Here is a 20,471-nt window from a genome sequence, read left to right on the forward strand (position 1 = left end):
TGTAAGAGGAATATATTTCAAACTGGATGTAAAATTCAAACCATTTTGTGGTTGCTGCTGCCAAAAGGTGCCTTTACTCCGAGATCGTACAACTGTAAATATAGGACCAGAAATAGGCCATTCAGCCCATCGAGTCTGCTTCACCATTCAGTGAGATCATGATAACCCTCAACTCCACTTTCCTACCTTTACCTTGGTTCCCTTACTGATTAAAAGATGCCCATCTCAGCCCTGAATATATTTAAATACCCAGCTTTAGCAAACTCCGACAGTAAAGCATTCCACAGACTCATTACCCCTGAGAGAGAAATTCGTCCCCGTATCTGTCTTAAATGGGTAGCCACTTCCACTGAAATGATGCCCTCTGGTCCTAGTCTTTTCCCACAAGGGGAAACAGCCTCTCAACACCTACCCTGTCAAATCCTCTACAATCTTGTAAGCTCTTGAAAAGTTACCTCTCATTCTGCAAAACTTCAATGACTGTAAGCCCAAACTACTCACCTGTTCCTAAGTCAGTCCAGGTCAACCTTGTGAACCTTCTCTGGAGTGCCTCCAATGCCAGTATATCTTTCCTTAGATAAGGAGACTAAAACTGTTCACAGTATTCTAGTTGTGGTCTGACTAGTGCTCTGTATAGCAAGACTTCTCCATGTTTATTCTTCATTCTCTTTGCTATAAACGCCAGCATTCCATTTTCCTTCTCTATTACCCACTGAAATTGGACACTAGCTTTTTTGTAATTCATAGACAAAGACTCCCAAATCCCTCAGTGCTGCAGCCTTTCTCCAATCAAGGTACAATATTCAGTTCCTCTATTTTTCCTGTTAAATTATATAACCTCACATTTTCTCATATTATACTCCATCTACAAAGTTTTTACCCACTCGTTTAACCTGTCTATATCCCTCTAGAAACAGTTTGCATCATCCTCACCACTTCCCTTCCCACTGATTTTTGTGTCATCCGCAAACTTGGCTTTAGTACTTTCCTCATCCAAAGGTATCAATGTATATTGTGAATAATTGTGGCCTCAACACTGACCCCTGTGGCATTCCACTCATTTCAGGTTGCCATCCTGAAAATGGGAGAAAGTGAGGACTGCCTGATGAAGGGCTTATGCCTGAAATGTCGATTCTCCTGCTCCTCAGTTGCAATCTAACCTGCTGTGCTTTTCCAGCACCACACTCTCGCCATCCTGAAAATGCCCCCTTCCCAACTCTGCCTTTCTATTAGTTAGTCAATACTCTATTCACCCTAATAGATTACCTCCAACACCTTGGGCTCTTGTTGAACAGCCTATTGTGTTTGGTATCTTATCAAACTCCTTTTGGAAATCCAAATATATTACATCCACTGCTTCCCCTTTATCGATTCTATCTTTTACCTCCTCACAGAATTCTAGTAGATTTGCCAGCCATGATTTCCCCTTCATGAAGCCACGTAGTCTCTGTTTCATCACATTATACATTTCCAAATGCTCTGCTATTACATCCTTTCCAACAACATCTAACATTTTCCCAATAACCAATGTTAAGCTACCTGGCCTAGAGGCACCTTTTTTCTTGTCTCCCTCCTTTTTAAATAGGATGTTACATTTGCAATTTTCCAATCCTCTGGAACTTGTCCACAATCTAAGGATTCTGGCAAGATTAGTACTAGTGCATTCACTCTCTTTTGCTAGTTCCTTGAATATCCTAGGACACATCCCATCAGGTCATTAATTAATCTGGTCACACAATACAATACCAATAATGACCATTCAAAAAAGATCAGTCCCATCTCTGGAAAAAGAAAGTTTTAAAACTCTTCCTTATCAAATGAATGTTCTCAGCTGTTACTTATTCCATTATTCAAGTTTTCTTTTCACTTTAGTGATGAATAAAAAAACTACAAGTCAAACAACACAATAAATTCCACCCTGTACTTGTACCAGTGTAGGCAATGCCATCCCAGAGTGGAACTGGTTTGAGCAAGAGGCCAGTGTAGTGTTGGCCCAATGTGGATCCAGCGCAGTTTCAGCCCAGTATGGTGTGGGCCTAGTGTGGTGCAGGCTCTATGTATGACCGGCCAGAATGACATGTGGTGCAAGCCTAATATAGTCTAGGGCTTTGTGAACCCTGTGTGAGTTCAGTACTCTCCCAGTCTGAAAATAGTGAGTGTCCAGTGTGAGCCCAGTACTCTCCCAGTCTGAAAATAGTGTGGACTCGCTCTGAGCAATAAAATATTCTTTTAAAACAAACTCAAAGGTTACCAAAGATGAAATTTAGCATCTTATTATAGTTATAATTGTGACTGAGTGTGGATGGATGTTGCATTGAATCAGAGAATTGTATCATGTACATGCTTTGGGCTGAATTCCTATAATTTGTCTACAGAGAACAGCGCTGTAAGTGGGAGATGGAAAACGCAGCTCACCACGGGGCATCTGAAAGCTGAGTGAAGAGGATGAAATAATTAGCACATCGTTAACAAATTTGGTGGAAGTTAATGAAGAACTGTGTCCAAAACAGGAAGTGTAAGTTTGAAGCAAAAATTGTCAAAGCAAATTTTGGTAATTCAATGTCAAAGGTTGAGAAAGCAAAGAGAGAGAGAGGGGGAGAAAGTGTGTGAGAAGGACTGACAGAGGTCAGATAAGGAGACAATCAGACAAAAGGAAACAAAAACAGTTTTTCATATGAGGCTCCACACACGTAAAAGCTAATTCTTGGCGTCAGAAAGGTTGCCTTGGAGTAACTAAGACTCGTCATACCATTGGAAAGGATATCGGGCTGATTGCGACAAAATTTAGATATTGGCACAAATTTAGACCATGTTCTTGATGCCAACAGAAGAACTACACGCTGTTTAGTGCAATGCTGAGACAGGCAGCAAGATACCATTCCCACAACGGTGGTACTTGGTCAATTTTGGATAATCGTGATAAACTGCACATTGTCCCCTTGATGAAAATTACTGTTCTATTTCAGCGAGGCTGTTAGCCTCTGCATTACTGTTATAATAAACTCTTTAACCCAAGCTATTGATGTTCAACTATCTCCCTGTGTTTTTTCAATGACATTGCTTAGTAGAGCCTGTGGCAAAGCATGCTATGTTGTACTAATCCTCTTTGTGAAATATTAGAAACATTCAGTACTTGCTCACTTAAAATCTTTCAGAATTAATTCCCTCTTAACCTTTTACATTCCAGCAAAAACAGTCAATGTTTTTGAGTACGTTTCTTTCCATAGCAGTGGAATTCCCTATTCCTTTCCATGAATAACATCTTCTATACAATGTAGTAACATTCGTGTAACTGGGGCCTAACCAATGTCTTGTGTGAATTCACCCTCACCTCCTTTTAAATTCAGTGCTTATTTCTGAAATACGGAATTGTATTGGTCATTTTTATGCCCCTTGCTTGCTTTCCCCACCTGGGAACACAGCTGACCCACTGGCATCTTCTATATCTTCATTTCAAGAAGCTCACATGGAATTCATTACCATGGAGCGCAGTGGAGGCCGGGACGTTAAGTGTCTTCAAGGCAGAGATTGATAAATTCTTGATCTCGCAAGGAATTAAGGGCTACGGAGAGAGTGCGGGTAAGTGGAGTTGAAACACCCATCAGCCGTGATTAAATGGCGGAGTGGACTCAATGGGCTGAATGGCCTTGCTTCCATTCCTATGTCTTATGGTCTTATGATACATTTTGCTCATCTTCTCTGTCTCGCACAGGAAAACAACCCCACAGCTTCTATCCCAAGGGAGGGACGCTACCTTGTGTCACAACTACTCCAAGTTTCTGTCGTAAATTGAACTTCATATATTCCACTGCATCATCCTTCAACAGGCTTTCTTCGATCTGTGATCTGGAATCTTCCTTGGTTTGTTTTAATTCTAACTTGATATCCTTCCTGTCGTGGATCCAGCCAAATTAATGATATCAATAAGCATACAGGGGAAGGTGATGCTTAATGGTACTATCACTAGACTATCAAAACAGAGACCCACATAACATTGTGGATACCCAGGTTAAATTTCTACCATAGCATCTAATTCACTAACATCCTTCAGGGAAGGAAAATGCTGGTCAGGTCTGCCTAAAAGTGACTCCAGACCAACAGCAATATGCTGACGGTTAATTGCCCTTCTGGCAAAGTGGATGGCCTAGACGTGTATGGATTTTACAAGTACAAGAACAACAGTGTCTAAGTACTTTCAAATGTAGAGCGTGAAAAATATAGAAAAGTTTTTTTCTGGTATTTCCTTCTTGAGAGGATTTGAAATTGCAAAGACAAGATATTGTTGTGTGAATGTGACTGTGGGCTAAGTATTGTAATGTGGGCCCATAACAACAACAGCAGAAATAAACTCTGCTCCAAGAAACAGCTTTTAAGCCCTGGCCCCCGGCATTCCCAATATTCATTTGCAGGAACTGAACTCCCTTTCAGATTGTAACAGAGAAACTGCAATGATAAACAAATTAAATTACTTCCAGGGATTTATAGTGTTTGCCACAGAACTGATCAATTTGGTTTTTGTCCTTTTGGGATCAGTCATATAGTCAAGGAACTATACAATGATACACAATGTAAAAGGGCTATTCAGCCCATTGTATGCACTGCTAGCTCTTTGCTCAAACTTTGCAATTCATCGCATTCCACTGCACTTGCCCATAACTACAGAGCGTTTTCCCCCTCAAGAACTTGTCCTGGTTCCTGACTCTTCCTCCACTGAAAGGGTTAATACAGAATGGCCTCCTACTGTGCTATGACCATTCAGGCCACCCTGTCTGCTTCTAGCTCTGCATTGGAGCAATTCCCCTAGTGCTGCTTCCTTGCCTTTCTTCCTTTTCAGGTGATGATCCCTTTTGAAAGCCTCAATTAAACTGCTCCACCACATTCTCAGGCAGTGCAAACCGAATCCTAACACTCACTGCGTGAAAAGGCTTTCCCACATGTCACCATTGCTTTTTTGTACCATTCACCTTAAACTATACTCTCACGTTTCCAACCTTTCGATCAATGAGAGGCCTAACTGCTCTGTCCAGACCCCTCATGACTTTGTGGTAAAAACAATGACTGCAGATGCTGGAAACCAGATTCTGGATTAGCGGTGCTGGAAGAGCACAGCAGTTCAGGCAGCATCCTATGAGCAGCAAAATCGACGTTTCGGGCAAAAGCCCTTCATCAGGAATAGAATGAAGGGCTTTTGCCCGAAACGTTGATTTTGCTGCTCATCGGATGCTTCCCTCATGACTTTGACCAACTTTATGCGATCATCTTTTAACCTTCTCCACGATTTGAGTAAATCTCCTCTCTGAGACCTTTAGATCCTTCCTGAAGCAAGGCCTCCAGAGTTGGGTATAAAACTCAGCTGGGGCCTTGTCCTTCTCGTGTTCTCCACCCAAAGGGCAGCCTGTCCTTTCCTAATACATCGCGACGTCCCCCACAGGGACGTGAACAGACAGGACCTGGATCCACCCCATTTCAAACTGGATTGAACCCTTGTGCTTGGTTGGCAGTGATTTGATCGACACTGGCCACGCAAGCCATTGTTTCCCAGAGACAAAAGAGCTACAAATCAGACCAATGGTAACACTCTGATTCAACTGTCATCTTCAAGATAAGTTTGACTGACTACTTAAGGGAGAAGAAGATCCTGAGAATGTGGGGAAGAGGAACGGATTGTCTGTTGATCATCACTTTATTTCTCTGAAAAGCTTTGCAGAGTTAGGTGATGTGCAGTCTCTGAGCTGCTCTTGTAGTCACAGTGTCCAAGATAAATGGCTATCAACCTGAGACCTTAACTCTGCTTCTTTCCCCACAGATGCAGCCTGACCTGCTGAGTAATTCTTTAAGACTATAAGGAATAGGAACCGGACTAAGCTGTTTTGCCGCTTGAGCCTGCTCCAGCACTCAATAGATTCATAATGGCAGATCCTACATTCCTCATATCCACTTCCCTGCATTTCCCCGGAACCCTTAATACCCCTACTGAGCACAAATCTATCTCAGCTTTCAACATACACAAGGACTCAGCTCCCACAACTCACTGTGGCAAGAAGTTCCAAAGGCTCTCAAAACTCTGAGACAAAATTCCTCCTCATCTCAAATTGATGCTCCTTTATTCTGAGAGTATGCTCTCTGGTCCTAGATTCTCCCATGAGGAGAAACATCTTCTCAGCATTTGCCCTGCCAATCCCCTTAAAAATCCTATACGTGTCCATGCTTCCTGTGGCTGACTCATTGATCTTCTGATAACTGGTGCCAGAAGATTGATGGCAGGCGATTTGGTAATGGTAATGCCATAGGGAGGTAGTCATGATTTCTCTTTTTGCCTGACACTTGCAGTGTGAATACTACTTGGGACATGTCAGCCAAGAGTGGATATTGTCCAGGTTTCAGTCACAAGTGGGTACTGACTGCTTCAATATCCGAGTTTGCAAGTGGACCCGCACACTGTGCAATCATTAGCAATATACCTTATGATGGAGACTAGGTCATTGCTACAATTTTGAGGTTTGTAAGATTTGAACTTGTCTTGAATGTAAAATGGTAAGGGTCATGTGGCCTATTCTGAAGTTTGCCTGATGGTGAGGCTGGGTGGTTCAATTATTAAAGATCAAAGGAAAGGTCAGGTTTGTTTTACTGGAAGGAGGTGCCACACATCTATGCATAGAGACAATGGCAGCAGCCTGTGTGTTAACACTGGAGAAATCCCACAAAAGTGTTCAGAACTGGGATGTAAACACTTGTGCTTTATATTGTCCATTTAGCTCTAAGATGAGAGAGATTTGCTTTCCCAGGTATAGTTAATTAGGTTTTCTACCTAGATCAAAGACCCATGTGATTCACAATCATGAGGAAGGATGTGGAGAATACCACCATAAAGACCGGATTACAGATTTCCCTGGAATTTCACAGACAGATAGTCGTTTTGTGTGGTGAGCAGTGAGAACAGGCTGCTTAGCTTTGCAAACTATCAGAGCTGGATGTCAGAGGCAAACAATCTCTAGCTGAAGAAAAGCATCTTGCAGCCCTCTGTGGATTTCAGGAAGAGGTGTCCTGATGTGGTCAGAGAGGAAAAGTAATTGAGCCAGGCTTCATGGCTGATAGTAAATTGAGGAAACACTCCAAATGCCTGAAGACAGTCACTCAAAGTTATTACTGAGCGGAACGGGGATAGGGGAGCCAAATGGAAACGGGGAGCAATTATGGCCTGTTTGCCAACGGGAGTGCAATTCCAACAGGAGTGAAATGAGTAATAAGCAAAAGGGGTATGTCCACCTCTGAAGTTTAAAGTAAAAACTGCCTACATAAAAAAGTAGTATTTAATCAATAGTGCTTTTAGTCATTCGTTAAAGTAAAATCTTTAAAACATCAAATCTTGTGTCATTCTTTCAGTTATCAACTAGAAGTTTGAATCTCTTTTTAAAAGTCTCTCTGGAGTTCTTTACATGATTGAAGAAATAGTTAAAGATAGTCAGACCTCGGACACTACCGTGTAGAACTCCTGAACAATGTCCTCGGTTGGAGACAGTGGTCTCCAAAATCCATAACCTTGGTGTTAACTTTGGCTCCAACCAGTGAAGAGATTTCTTCCGGTTCCACTGACTTCAGACCTACTAGGGCTCCTTGATGCCATACGCTCTCAAATATTGTCATGCTTTCCAGTGTAGTCACTTGCACTGCATCTCTGAAATTCAGTTCTTTGTCCAAACGTGGATCAAGGTGCAACAGGCTGTACAACTTGATACCAGTCATTTCAACATTGTGGATCACTTTTGAATTGGACATGGACTGATGTGGAGGTAACAGCATTGTCTTGCTTTTGTGTTCAGGATATTTATTTGTTGAGTAGATGACAGTGTTATCGATGTAATGGAACAGCTTAGTTTAGCCATAGATGCGGTCACTCCTGGAGCACAAATCTTCAGCACTGTAGCTGGGATGCTTATGAGGGCCTATAACCTTTATTGGATCCAGTCTGTTCAGCCAGTCCTAGCCAAAAATGTGGTGACAATCAAATTGGCTGAGGACTGTTATCTGTCAAGTTATGGGGACAGCAAAAGAAGATCAAAAATGAGCCTCAATAGCCACTTCTGACAGCCAACACTCCAGCCTTGGTCATTTGCATTCAAATACGGAGTCTGGTTGTTGCTAATGGTTGTGGCACCTCCTCTTTCTATGGGTTGCTTAATTGCTTAATTTGTGGCTGAATGTGGCAGGACTGTAGAGTTTCCACCTGTTCAGCTTTACCAGGTTAAAGGCACTATATAAATGCAAATTGCTGTTGTTGATTAATGAAGAGATTATTTTGCTAGTAGTCTGCAGCTTGCAGCTTCTACCCATTGACAATTCCTTACTCTGTTCTCTGTATTTTGCACTGTGGGCATCACGGTCTCATGGGCATGTCTGGTACTGTCCAGGAAAGCAAACTTCCATTCCAAACTTCAGAGCCACTTGCTCCTACCAAAGTGATCGAAGTGTTCACATACTGTGCAAGTGGGACTAAATCTCAGCGAAACAAACTCATCATTACATGGATGTATCTCAATGAATCTCCTGGGAAATCACAGAAAGATCTAGCCGTTAATCAGTAAATTGGTGGAATGACATTCATCTGAAAAATAACCCTCAGAAATTGGTTTTTCTGTCGTTTTTCCTCAAAGTCCAGAAAGGCTGAAACGGAGACGAATTTCAGACTAATAATCAATCTTGTCTCTACCTTTGGTTCTTCTGAATCTGGGCTTATCTCAACAGTCCTAAGGTCTGGGTCAGTTTGGAGTACTAGAGCAACAGGAAACAACAAAGTTCCTATTAAACTCACTAACCCCGAGTCTCCTCTGCTTTACATACGGTTGAAGACTCCCAATAACATGGTGCCCTCCTTCTCACAGGCCTGACAAAACAGCCGGTGCTGATCCTGGTCCCCATCATTGCAAAGAGTTCACACTCCGACCCCCCTGCCACCCCGGCAAAGGAGTTGTGGGCTTGATCCCACCTGGACTGGGTTGATGTGTGGACAGTGAGAGTGAAAGCTCATGTGCTAAGACACATTCCCGAGAGACAGAAGTCAATACCCCGACTGTTGGAAACCACAAACAATTGCTCCAATCTAGGACTGTGCAAAATAACTGGATCATGCCAACTGCCCAGAAATCTGACCTCTACAGATGCAGGAGATAAATGTCAACTGAATGAAAGCTCTTGGGTAGAACATTCCCACCTGTGGGGACATGACAGTGATATTCACAATGAACAGCTTAGGCCTCTTGGAAACTCAGTGATTGAGGTTCAGATCTGGTGATCCCCAGACAAGGTGAAGTCAGCGTCTGTTTTGGGGGAGATCAGCCCTTCCATCCTGCAAACCCGGGATGCTGATTTCCTCAAATGTTCAACATGATGTTGCCAGCTGTGCTGACACTCCTTGATGGACAGGTCCATTGCTGCTCCATAGATAGACGCAGACCCTCTGACATGGTGTGCATGGCTCCACTGTTGCCCACCTAACAAATGAATGGAGTACAATTTGCACTCTGAGAGCTATAGAGAGTTCAGTCAAGGCCAATCTATTCAGTTGGTGAGGGGTCCGGGTGCTTGTCTGGGGAGTCATGACGATGAGCGCTCTACTCACGTTCAGTTCCACAGAATCCAATTGGACATCTTCATCCTCTAACCAAGGATTGTCTTTGGTCTGAAGCGAATCCTCAATTCCTGCTCTACTGCACTGAGAGACTTTAAAACATCTGCCATCTCTGCAGCCTGACATAGCTGAGGCAGCACAGTGACTCAGTGGTTAGCACTGCTGCCTCACAGCACCAGGGTCCCAGGTTTGATTCCAGCCTCGGGCGACTGTGTGGAGTTTGTACATTCTCCCTGTATCTGCGTGGGTTTCCTCCGGGTACTCCAGTTTCCTCCCACAGTCCAAAGATGTGCAGGTCAGGTGAATTGGCCATGCTAAATTGCCCGTAGTGTTAGGTGCATTAGTCAGAGGGAAATGGGTCTGGGTGGGTTGAGGGTCGGTGTGGATTTGTTTCCACACTGTAGGGAATCTAATCTAATCTAGCTCCAAATGCTGACACTGGTGTCTATCTCTTCAAGGAGGGCGAGATAAGACATCTCGGGAGGCAGGTTCTCCCCTTTTTAGGCCAGACTTAGCAAATGGAACTCACGCTGCAGAAAGAGCCACACAAATGGAGTAAACGCCAGGCTGCAGGGATGTGAGCTCTTTCTCCCTCTTTCACCTTCAACGAGGTGCACACCAAAAGTAAATTAACCCCTTGCTCACAGTCATTTTCCCCAATTACTTTCCCACTGAAGGAGACGAGTCCGAGGTCACTATTACCCATTACTACCAAACTAAAATCATTACAATGGCCATGGGCAAACATTGGGTCGATTAGTTTTTCATCCTCTCTGCCGCCTCTAATTTAAGTAGCGCCACAAGGTGAGCAAAGAGGAAGACATGTCATTGGACCAATTACTTACAAACAGTAAATGCCAACACAAACCCTGGGAGGCCTGTTTCCAATTTCCAAGTAATCAGATGCCATGCCACTGCTTTGTCAGGCACATATTTCTTACTTTTCCTTCTACGTTTCAAGAAAAGTTTAAAGTCTTGACTAACCCTGTTGCAGCGCCGATCCACAAGCAGGAACTCTGTGGCTTGAAATGAGTGGGCAGCTTCATTTTCTGGATTCTGCCAGAGCTCCTCAATATGGTATTTCCAACTTGAAGCTTTTCAGGAAGACCAAAGGCATTTTGGTAAAATGTTAGGAATTCTGACTGTCCTGTGATGGGATATGAGCTGTCACAACACCAGAAACCATATTTGGAATGTGTTACTTCACATTTCAGACACTGGGCTAAGATTCAAGTTAACAGCAGTATCTATTAGAACACACAAATCTCCATCGACACATAATGAGATGTCAAATAAGCGTCAAGTCTTAGAAGGTACAAATCTGTAAAGAAGATTAAAACTAAAAGATTTGATAGTGCCCTTTCTTTAATGAACAGAAAATTAGTTTGGACATTTCTCACATTCACTTATTCTCAAATCGAAATGCAGCTGAACATTTGGAACCAGCGCATTCAGAGACAACTTGGTCCCAAAGCCAACAATCTGATCATGTACCGGGTCTGAAACATCCGACCAAGACTAGATCCCACACTCTTAGGTCAGAGAGTCCCAGTCAGCAGCCAACTGGATCCACAAATGTGCACCAAAAGCAGAACGGGATTTTAATAGAAAATTGTCACAGACCCATCCAAAAGACGCACCTGCAATTGTCCAACTCCTGTTTAAATTGTCAAATTAAAAACATTAGTTGCTCAGGTTCAAGATGAAACAATTTCTACGTCACCAAGTGAGACTCCGTCCCTGTAAGCGATTGTAAGGATCCAATCTGCGCGACCTAAAGGCAATGGCGTCTTTTTTGCCCTCACTTCTTCTTTCCAAAGAGACTGAATCTTCGGTCACTGTCCCGTTTAGGATTGCCTTCATCAGTGGAGGAGGTAGTAAGAGGCATCTGACCACTTTGCTGAGCGATTTGTGCATGTTCTGTGATGGCTGTGGAAATAGTCTTGATCCAATTGTTCATCTCCTCCTAAAATGGGGGACATTGAAGAAGCAACAAAATAAAACCATGTGAATGCATTTGATACAACCATCATCATTTAACATCAATTTTGTTAACGCAATGTATACATACTATCCACTACTTAGTTGTCCAAAGCCTAATGTACGGTGCCCAGTGTCTCTTGAATATTCTGAGTAACTTCCTTTGCTGCATGACTTGTTTTTTTAATTCTTTCATGGGAACGTGGGCCAGTATTTGTCTCCCATCCATAATTGCCCCTGGACTTAGCCATATCAGAGGGCAGTTAAGAGTCAACTGCATTGCTGTGGTTCTGGTATCATATGTAGGCCAGACTGAGTTAAGGACAGCAGATTTCCTCCATAAAGGGCACTAATACACTAGGTGTGTTTTTACAACAACTAGCTCCCTGGTCACCACTACCAAACATAGTGTTCAACTTCAGATTTATTAATTGAGTTTAAATTCCACTAGTTGCCCTGCTGTGGTTTGAACCTGTGCTGCCGCAGCATTAGTCTGCATCTCTGGATTACAAATCTACTAATATTACCACTATGCCACAATCTCCAGATATATTTACACTTTGGTTTAAACCAGTGTTTCTAAACTGATTCCATACATCTACTACAGTTTGCAATGGCCACCAGACCTGTGAGAGTGTCTGCTGTAACTGTAGGCAACTTCATTCAGTACATCATTTGGACAGCCATCTTATGAAGGAGCAGCGCTCAAAAAACCAGTGCTTCCAAATAAGCCTGTTGGACTATAACCTGGTGGTGTGTGATCTTTTAACTTAATTCATTACAGGAGACCAAAAGGCAGGGCTCACCCCAGACATTCACTGTCCACACACCACTAGATACTAATTCGAGATATTGAAGCTAAATGGTGATGATGGTGCAGAATTAACATCCCCGGCCTAGTAATCCAGAGAGGCAGAAGTGGGCACTGTAGACGCTGGAGATTAGAGTGGTACTGGAAAAGCACAGCAGGCCAGGCAGCATCCGAGGAGCAGGAAAAATCAACGTTTCGGGCAAAAGACCTTCATGAGGAAGGGCTTTTGCTCAAAACGTCGATTTTTCCTGCTCCTTAGATGCTGCCTGGCCTGCTGTGCTTTTCCAGCACCATTCTAATCTTGACTAGTAATCCAGAGACCCAGGCTAATACTCTGGAGACAGGGGTTCAAAGGTCATTCTGGCCCTGGTAGAATTTAAAATAAATTGAGAAAGCCACTTTCAGTGATGGTGACCATCAACTCTCACAGAACCCCAACTGGTGCACTAATATCCTTCAGGGATGGAAATCTGCTGTCCTGAACTGGTCTGGCCTACACATGACTCTAGAGCTGCAGTAACGCGGCTGACTCTTAGTAGCATAAGCAAAAGAAACTGAAGCCCAACTAAGGTCAGGAATCCATCAGGTGTATGGTCCTGGCATCAATCCCCTGGGATCATCCCTTTATCTGGCATCAATCCCCAGATCACTCCTCCAGATGGATACCAAGGATACCTTACTCAATTTTTCTGATGTCTTCTCTCACAGTGCTGTGTTCCACTGAAATGTTTTACTGTCTCACCTCTCCTTGCCTTGACCCCAGCCCTGACATTTACACTGTGAAACGTAGAGAATAAGAGGTGAAGTAGGCCATTCAGCCCTTCAAGTCTGCTCTGCGATTCAATATGACCATGTCAAATCCTCTATCTCAATGCCATACTCCTCCTCTGTCTCCATATACCTTTGGTCTCTAGAAATCTATTTTTCTTGACTATATTCAGTGACTTGGCCCCTGCAGCCTCCTGAATGGAAAGGGTTTTTACAAATACATTAAGGACAAAAGGGTAACTAGGGAGAGAATAGGGCTTCTCAAAGATCAGCAAGACTATGTGGAGCCGCAGAAAATGGGGGAGATACTAAACGAGTATTTTGCATCAGTATTTGCTGTGGAACAGGACATGAAAGATATAGAATGCAGGGAAATAGATGGTGACACCTTGAAAAATGTCCATATTACGGAGGAGGAGGTGCTGGATATCTTGAAACGCACAAAGGTGGATAAATCCTCAGGACCTGATCAGTTGTTCCCTAGAACTCTGTGGGAAGCTAGGGAAGTGATTGCTGGGCCTCTTGCTGAGATATTTGTATCATCGATAGTTACAGGTGAGGTCTGGAAGACTGGAGGCTGGCTAACGTGGTGTCACTGTTTAAGAAGGATGGTAAGGACAAGCCAGGGAACTATAGACCAGTGAGCTTGATGTCAGTGGTGGGCAAGTTGTTGGAGGGACAGAATGTACATGTATTTGGAAAGGCAAGGACTGATTAGGGATAGTCAACATGGCTTTGAACATGGGAAATCATGTCTCACAAACTTGATTGGTTTTTTGAGTTTTTTGAAGTGACAAAGAGGATTGATGAGGACAGAGCGGTAGATGTGATATATATGGACTTCAGTAAGGCGTTCGACAAGGTTCCGCATGATAAACTGGTCAACAAGGTTAGATCTCACAGAATACAGGGAGAACTAGCCATTTGGATACAGAACTGGCTCAAAGGTAGAAGACAGAAGGTGGTCGTGGAGGGTTGTTTTTCAGACTGGAGGCCTGTGACCAGTGGAGTGCCACAAGGATCGGTGCTGTGCCCTCTACTTTTCATCATTTATATAAATAATTTGGATGCGAGCATAAGAGATACAGTTAGTAAGTTTGCAGATGACACCAAAATTGGAGGGGTAGTGGACAATGAAGAGGGATACCTCAGATTACAACAGGATCTGGACCAGATGGGCCAATGGGCTAAGCGGTGGCAGATGGAGTTTAATTCAGATAAATGCGAGGTGCTGCATTTTGGGAAAGCAAATCTTAGCAGGACTCATACACTTAATGATAAGGTTCTAGGGAGTGTTGCTGAACAAAGAGACCTTGGAGTCGCAGGTAGATATGATAGTGAAGAAGGCATTTGGTGTGCTTTCCTTTATTGATACAGGGGTTGGGAGGTCATGTTGCAGCTGTACAGGACATTGGTTAGGCCACTGTTGGAATATTGCGTGCAATTCTGGTCTCCTTCCTAACGGAAAGATGTTGTGAAACTTGAAAGGATTCAGAAAAGATTTACAAGGATGTTGCCAGGGTTGAAGGATTTGAGCTATGGGGACAGGCTGAACAGGCTGGGGCTGTTTTCCCTGGAGCGTCGGAGACTGAGGGGTGACCTTATAGAGGTTTACAAAATTATGAGGGGCATGGATAGGATAAATAGGCAAAGTCTTTTCCCTGGGGTTGGGGAGTCCAGAACTAGAGGGCATAGGTTTATGGTGAGAGGAGAAAGATATAAAAGAGACCTAAGAGGCAACTTTTTCACACAGAGGGTGGTACGGATATGGAATGAGCTGCCAGAGGAAGTGGTGGAGGCTGGTACAATTGCAACACTTAAAAGGCATTTGGATGGGTATATGAATAGGAAGGGTTTGGAGGGATATGGGCCGGGTGCTGGCAGGTGGGACTAGATTGGGTTGGGATATCTGGTCCGCATGGATTGGTTGGACTGAAGGGTCTGTTTCCATGCTGCACACCTCTATAACTCTATGACTCTATCTCAGTCCGAAACGGCCTACTGTGTATCCTGAGACTGTAACACCTTGTTCAGCACACATCCCCTTCCCTCCCCAGCCTGGAGAAACAGTGTTCTTGCACCCAGTCTGTCCAGCCCTGTCAGAATGTTTCACGTCTTAGTGAGACTCCCCCTCATTTCCCCGTAAGGCTCAGTCAATCTGACTCCTCCTCACAAGGTCACCCTGTCATCCTCAGGCTGGGGAGCCCTGGCTGCTGCCCTTTCGTGGTCAGTACATTGTGTTATTCATAAGGAGACAAACAACACGCACACAAGCGAAGCTCACCTCGTCCTTAGCCTGGAACAGGTACTCACTACCGTCGTTCATCCTGTCACAAAGAGAAGGAAACATAGTGAGAAAGTGCGAGGAATGGTTCACAATTAGTATGGAATAAAACTATTCCATGAAACACTTTACTGTCTGCCCTGCTGCTGTTCGCTGCCATCACTGCAGTTAATTGGAGGGGGGGGGGCATATTTACCCTCTCATTCAAATGTGTTTTCTTGAACGTTTTATATTCAACAATGAGGGAACCAATGAGTAAACACAAAATTGGACAGTATGTAGTAACAGAAGTGAAAATGCATTGTTGCAGACGATAATGGAACAGCCAAGCTGTGTCCATGTTATGTCAGTCCCGGCTAGCTGCTGAATGGATCTTCGCTCACCTTCACCAATCCACTGTGATTCTTTGAACCCCAGGGTGCTAGCAGCTGTACATGTTACAAAGACAATTTAAACTGAATCTTAGCAAACTCAGCTCCACTTCTCCATCACACTCACCGGACTTTAAAGACAAACTTCTTCTTCTTGTAATTGCTGGCGATTTCACAGGTCGACTCGCTCAGGGTGATGAGAGGCTCTCCGTTGTAGGTTACCCCTGATTTATATCCCTTGGCATCTTTATAAAAGCCCAAGTCTCCTTTGCTAACCACGCAGTATACATTAACCCAGGACCTGAAGGAAACAGAGAAGGAGCAGGTCTTTAAATTGTTCGGAAAGAATGTCCCTAAGACACTGTCACTCAGGCAGGTCCAAGAAAAGTTAGCCTGGACGGCAAACATTCACAACGTTGGAAGACTGGCTTAAAAATTATATTTCAAATACAGGAAACACATGTCAACCCAAACATGGACAAACACAAACACTCATACCGATGAACATACTGCATTAAACTGCACACCCCCTAACATTCTGCACTGAACTACACACCGATTAACATATTGCAAGAAAGTACACACCCACTAACGTACTGCACTAACAAAACACCCACTAATGCACTGCACTAACAAAACACCCATTAACGCACTGCACTAACCAACACCCCCACTAACGTACTGCACTAACAAAACACACATTAACGCACTGCACTAACCAACACCCTCTACCGCACTGTACTAATCAACACCCCCACTAATGCACTCCACTAACAAAACACCCATTAATGCACTGCACTAACCAACACCCCCACGATCGCACTGCACTAACAAAACACCCATTAACGCACTGCACTAACCAACACCCACTAACGCGCTGCACGAACCAACACCCCCACTAACACACTGCACTAACAAAACACCCATTAACGCACTGCACTAACCAACACCGACTAACGCGCTGCACGAACCAACACCCCACTAACACACTGCACTAACAAAACACCCATTAACGCACTGCACTAACCAACACCCACTAACGCGCTGCACGAACCAACACCCCAACGAACGCACTGCACTAACAAAACACCCATTAACGCACTGCACTAACCAACACCCCACTAACACACTGCACTAACAAACACCCATTAACGCACTGCACTAACCAACACCCACTAACGCGCTGCACTAACAAAACACCATTAACGCACTGTCTAACCAACACCCATTAACGCACTGCACTATCCAAACACCCACTAACGCGCTGCACTAACAAAACACCATTAACGCACTGTCTAACCAACACCCATTAACACACTGCACTATCCAAACACCCACTAACGCACTGCACTAACAAAACACCATTAACGCACTGCACTAACCAACACCCCCATGAACGTACTGCACTAACAAAACACCCATTAACACACTGCACTATCCAAACACCCACTAACGCACTGCACTAACAAAACACCATTAACGCACTGCACTAACAAACACCCATTAACGCACTGCACTAACAAACACCCATTAACGCACTGCACTATCCAAACACCGACTAACGCGCTGCACTAACCAACACCCCCAGGAACGTACTGCACTAACAAAACGCCCATTAACACACTGCACTATCCAAACACCCACTAACGCACTGCACTAACAAAACACCATTAACGCACTGCACTAACCAACACCCACTAACGCACTGCACTAACCAACACCCACTAACGCGCTGCACGAACAAACACCCCACTAACACACTGCTCTAACCTACACAGTCGCGAACGTACTGCACTAACCAACACCCCCACTAACGCACTGCTCTAACCTACACACTCACTAACACACTGCACGAACCAAACACCCACTAATGCACTGCTCTAACCTACACACCCGCTCACGCACAGCTCTAATTGACACACTCATTAACGCACTGCTCTAATCTACACATCCACTAACGCACTGCTCTAACCTACACACCAGCTAATGCACTGCACTAACTTACACACCCACCAACGCACTGCTCTAACCTACACACCCGCTAATGATCTGCACTAACCTACCCACGCACTAATGGACTGCTCTAACCTACCCACCCAATAATGCACTGCTCTAACCTAAACACCCGCAAATGCACTGTTCCAACCTACACATCCACCAACACACTGCTCTAACCTACACACCCACTATCGCACTGCTCTAACCTACACAATCACTAACGTACTGCTCTAAACTACACACCCAATAATGCACTGATCTAACCTACACACCTAGTAATGCACTGATCTAACCTACACACCGGCTAATGTACTTCTCTAGCCTATACACCCACCAATGCACTGCTCTAACCTACACACCCAGTGACGCACTGCTCTAACCTACACATCAGCTTAACGGACTTCTCTAACCTACCCACCCGCTCACGCACTGCTCTAACCTACACACCCACTAACTCACTGCTCTCACCTACACACCCACCAATGCACTGTACTAACCTACACACCCACTAACGCACTGCTCTAACCTACACACCCACTAACGCACTGCTCTAACCTACACATCAGCTAACGGACTTCTCTAACCTACCCACCCAATAATGCACTGCTCCAGCCTACACAGGCACTAACGCACTGCTCCAACTGACAAACCGGCTAACACACGGCTCTAAACTACACACCCACTAATGCACTGCTCTAACCTACACACCCGCTCACGCACGGTTCTAACCGACACACCCACTGGCACACTGCTCTAACCGACACACCCGCAAACGCACTGCTCTAGCCTACACACCCACTAACGCACTGCTCTAACCTACACACCAGCTAATGCACTGCACTAACGTACACACCCATCAACGCACTGCTATAACCTATACACACACTAACGCATTGCCTTAACCTACACTCCCGCTACTGCACTGCCCTAACCTACACACCCACTAACGCACTACTCTGACCTACACACGCACTAACGCACTGCTCTAACCTACCCACCCAGTAACTACTAATGCACTGCTCTAATCTACACACCCGCTCACGCACAACCCTAACCGACACACCCACTAACGCACTGCACTTACCTACACACCCCAACGCATTGCTCTAACCTACACACCCACCAACGCACCCCTCTAACCTACACATCCGCTAATGCACTGCTCTAACCTACACACCGGCTAACGCAAGGCGCTAACATACACCCCCACTAACGTACTGCTCTAACCTACCCACCCAGTGTCGCACTGCTCTAACCTACATACCCGCTAATGCATTGCACTGACCTACACACACGGTCACGCATGGCTCTAACTGACACACCCACTAACGCACTGCTCTAACCGACACACAACTAATGCACTGCTCTAACTTACACACCCGCTAACACACTGCTCTAACCTACACACCCAGTAACGCACTGCTCTCACCAACACACACACCAACGCACTGCTCGAACTTACACACCGGCTATCGCACTGCTCTAACCTACACGCCCACGAAAGCACTGCTCTAACCTACATACCCGCCTACTCACTGTTCGAACCAACCCTACCATGAATGTACTGCTCTAACCTACACACCCACTAACTCACTGCTCTAACCTCCACACTCGCTAACGTACTGCTCTAACCTACACACCCACGAGTGCACTGTTCTAACCTACACACCCAGTAATGCACTGATCGAACCTACACACCCACTAACTCACTGCTCTAACCGACACACCCGCTAACATACTGCTCTAACCTACACACGCACTAACGCACTGCTCTAACCTTCCATTTACGCACTGCTCTAACCGACACACCCAAAAACGCACTGCTCTAACCTACACACGCACTAACACACTGCTCTAACCTACACACCCAGTATCGCACTGCTCTAACCGACACACGCACTAACACACTGCTCTAACCAACACACCCACCAACGCACTGTTCGAACTTACACACCGGCTATCGCACTGCTCTAACCTACACGCCCACGAAAGCACTGCTCTAACCTACACACCCGCCTACGCACTGTTCTAACCAACCCTACCACGAATGAACTGCTCTAACCTACACACCCACTAACTCACTGCTCTAAGCTGCACACCCGATAATATACTGCTCTAATCTACACACTGGCTAACGTACTGCTCTAACCTACACACCCAGTAATGCACTGATCGAACCTACACACCCACAAACGCACTGCTCGAACCTACACACGCACTAATGCACTGCTCTAACCTACACACCCAGTAACGCACTGCTCTAACCTACACACGCACTAATGCACTGCTCCAACCTATACTCCCGCTAACGCACTGCTCTAACCTACACACCCACTAACGCACTGCTCTAACCTACACACCCGCTAACACACTGCTCTAACCTACACACCCACTAACGCACTGCTCTCACCAACACACACACCAACGCACTGCTCGAACTTACACACCGGCTATCGCACTGCTCTAACCTACACGCCCACGAAAGCACTGCTCTAACCTACATACCCGCCTACTCACTGTTCGAACCAACCCTACCATGAATGTACTGCTCTAACCTACACACCCACTAACTCACTGCTCTAACCTCCACACTCGCTAACGTACTGCTCTAACCTACACACCCACGAGTGCACT

At 44.8% G+C, this 20,471-nt stretch overlaps 1 protein-coding gene across 3 annotated transcripts in view; it reads right to left on the bottom strand.

Annotated features, from left to right (window-relative positions):
- Positions 1 to 5,195: 5,195 nt before the first annotated feature.
- Positions 5,196 to 20,471, bottom strand: part of sptbn4b (spectrin, beta, non-erythrocytic 4b) — a 316,634-nt gene continuing 301,358 nt past the window's right edge. For all 3 annotated transcript variants that reach the window (XM_087984145.1, XM_087984144.1, XM_087984146.1), the window contains 3 exons: positions 15,967 to 16,140; positions 15,469 to 15,511; positions 5,196 to 11,591 (listed from right to left, as the gene is read on the bottom strand). In XM_087984145.1, coding sequence (XP_087840271.1) covers positions 11,427 to 11,591; positions 15,469 to 15,511; positions 15,967 to 16,140 — 382 coding nt within the window. In that variant the 3' untranslated portion in view covers positions 5,196 to 11,426. The remainder of the gene's footprint in view (positions 11,592 to 15,468; positions 15,512 to 15,966; positions 16,141 to 20,471) is intronic.

Source organism: Chiloscyllium plagiosum, unplaced genomic scaffold (assembly GCF_037043375.1).
Source record: "Chiloscyllium plagiosum isolate Xiang-an unplaced genomic scaffold, Cpla_swu_hap1 HiC_scaffold_47, whole genome shotgun sequence".
In the NCBI taxonomy this organism is placed as follows: domain Eukaryota; kingdom Metazoa; phylum Chordata; class Chondrichthyes; order Orectolobiformes; family Hemiscylliidae; genus Chiloscyllium; species Chiloscyllium plagiosum.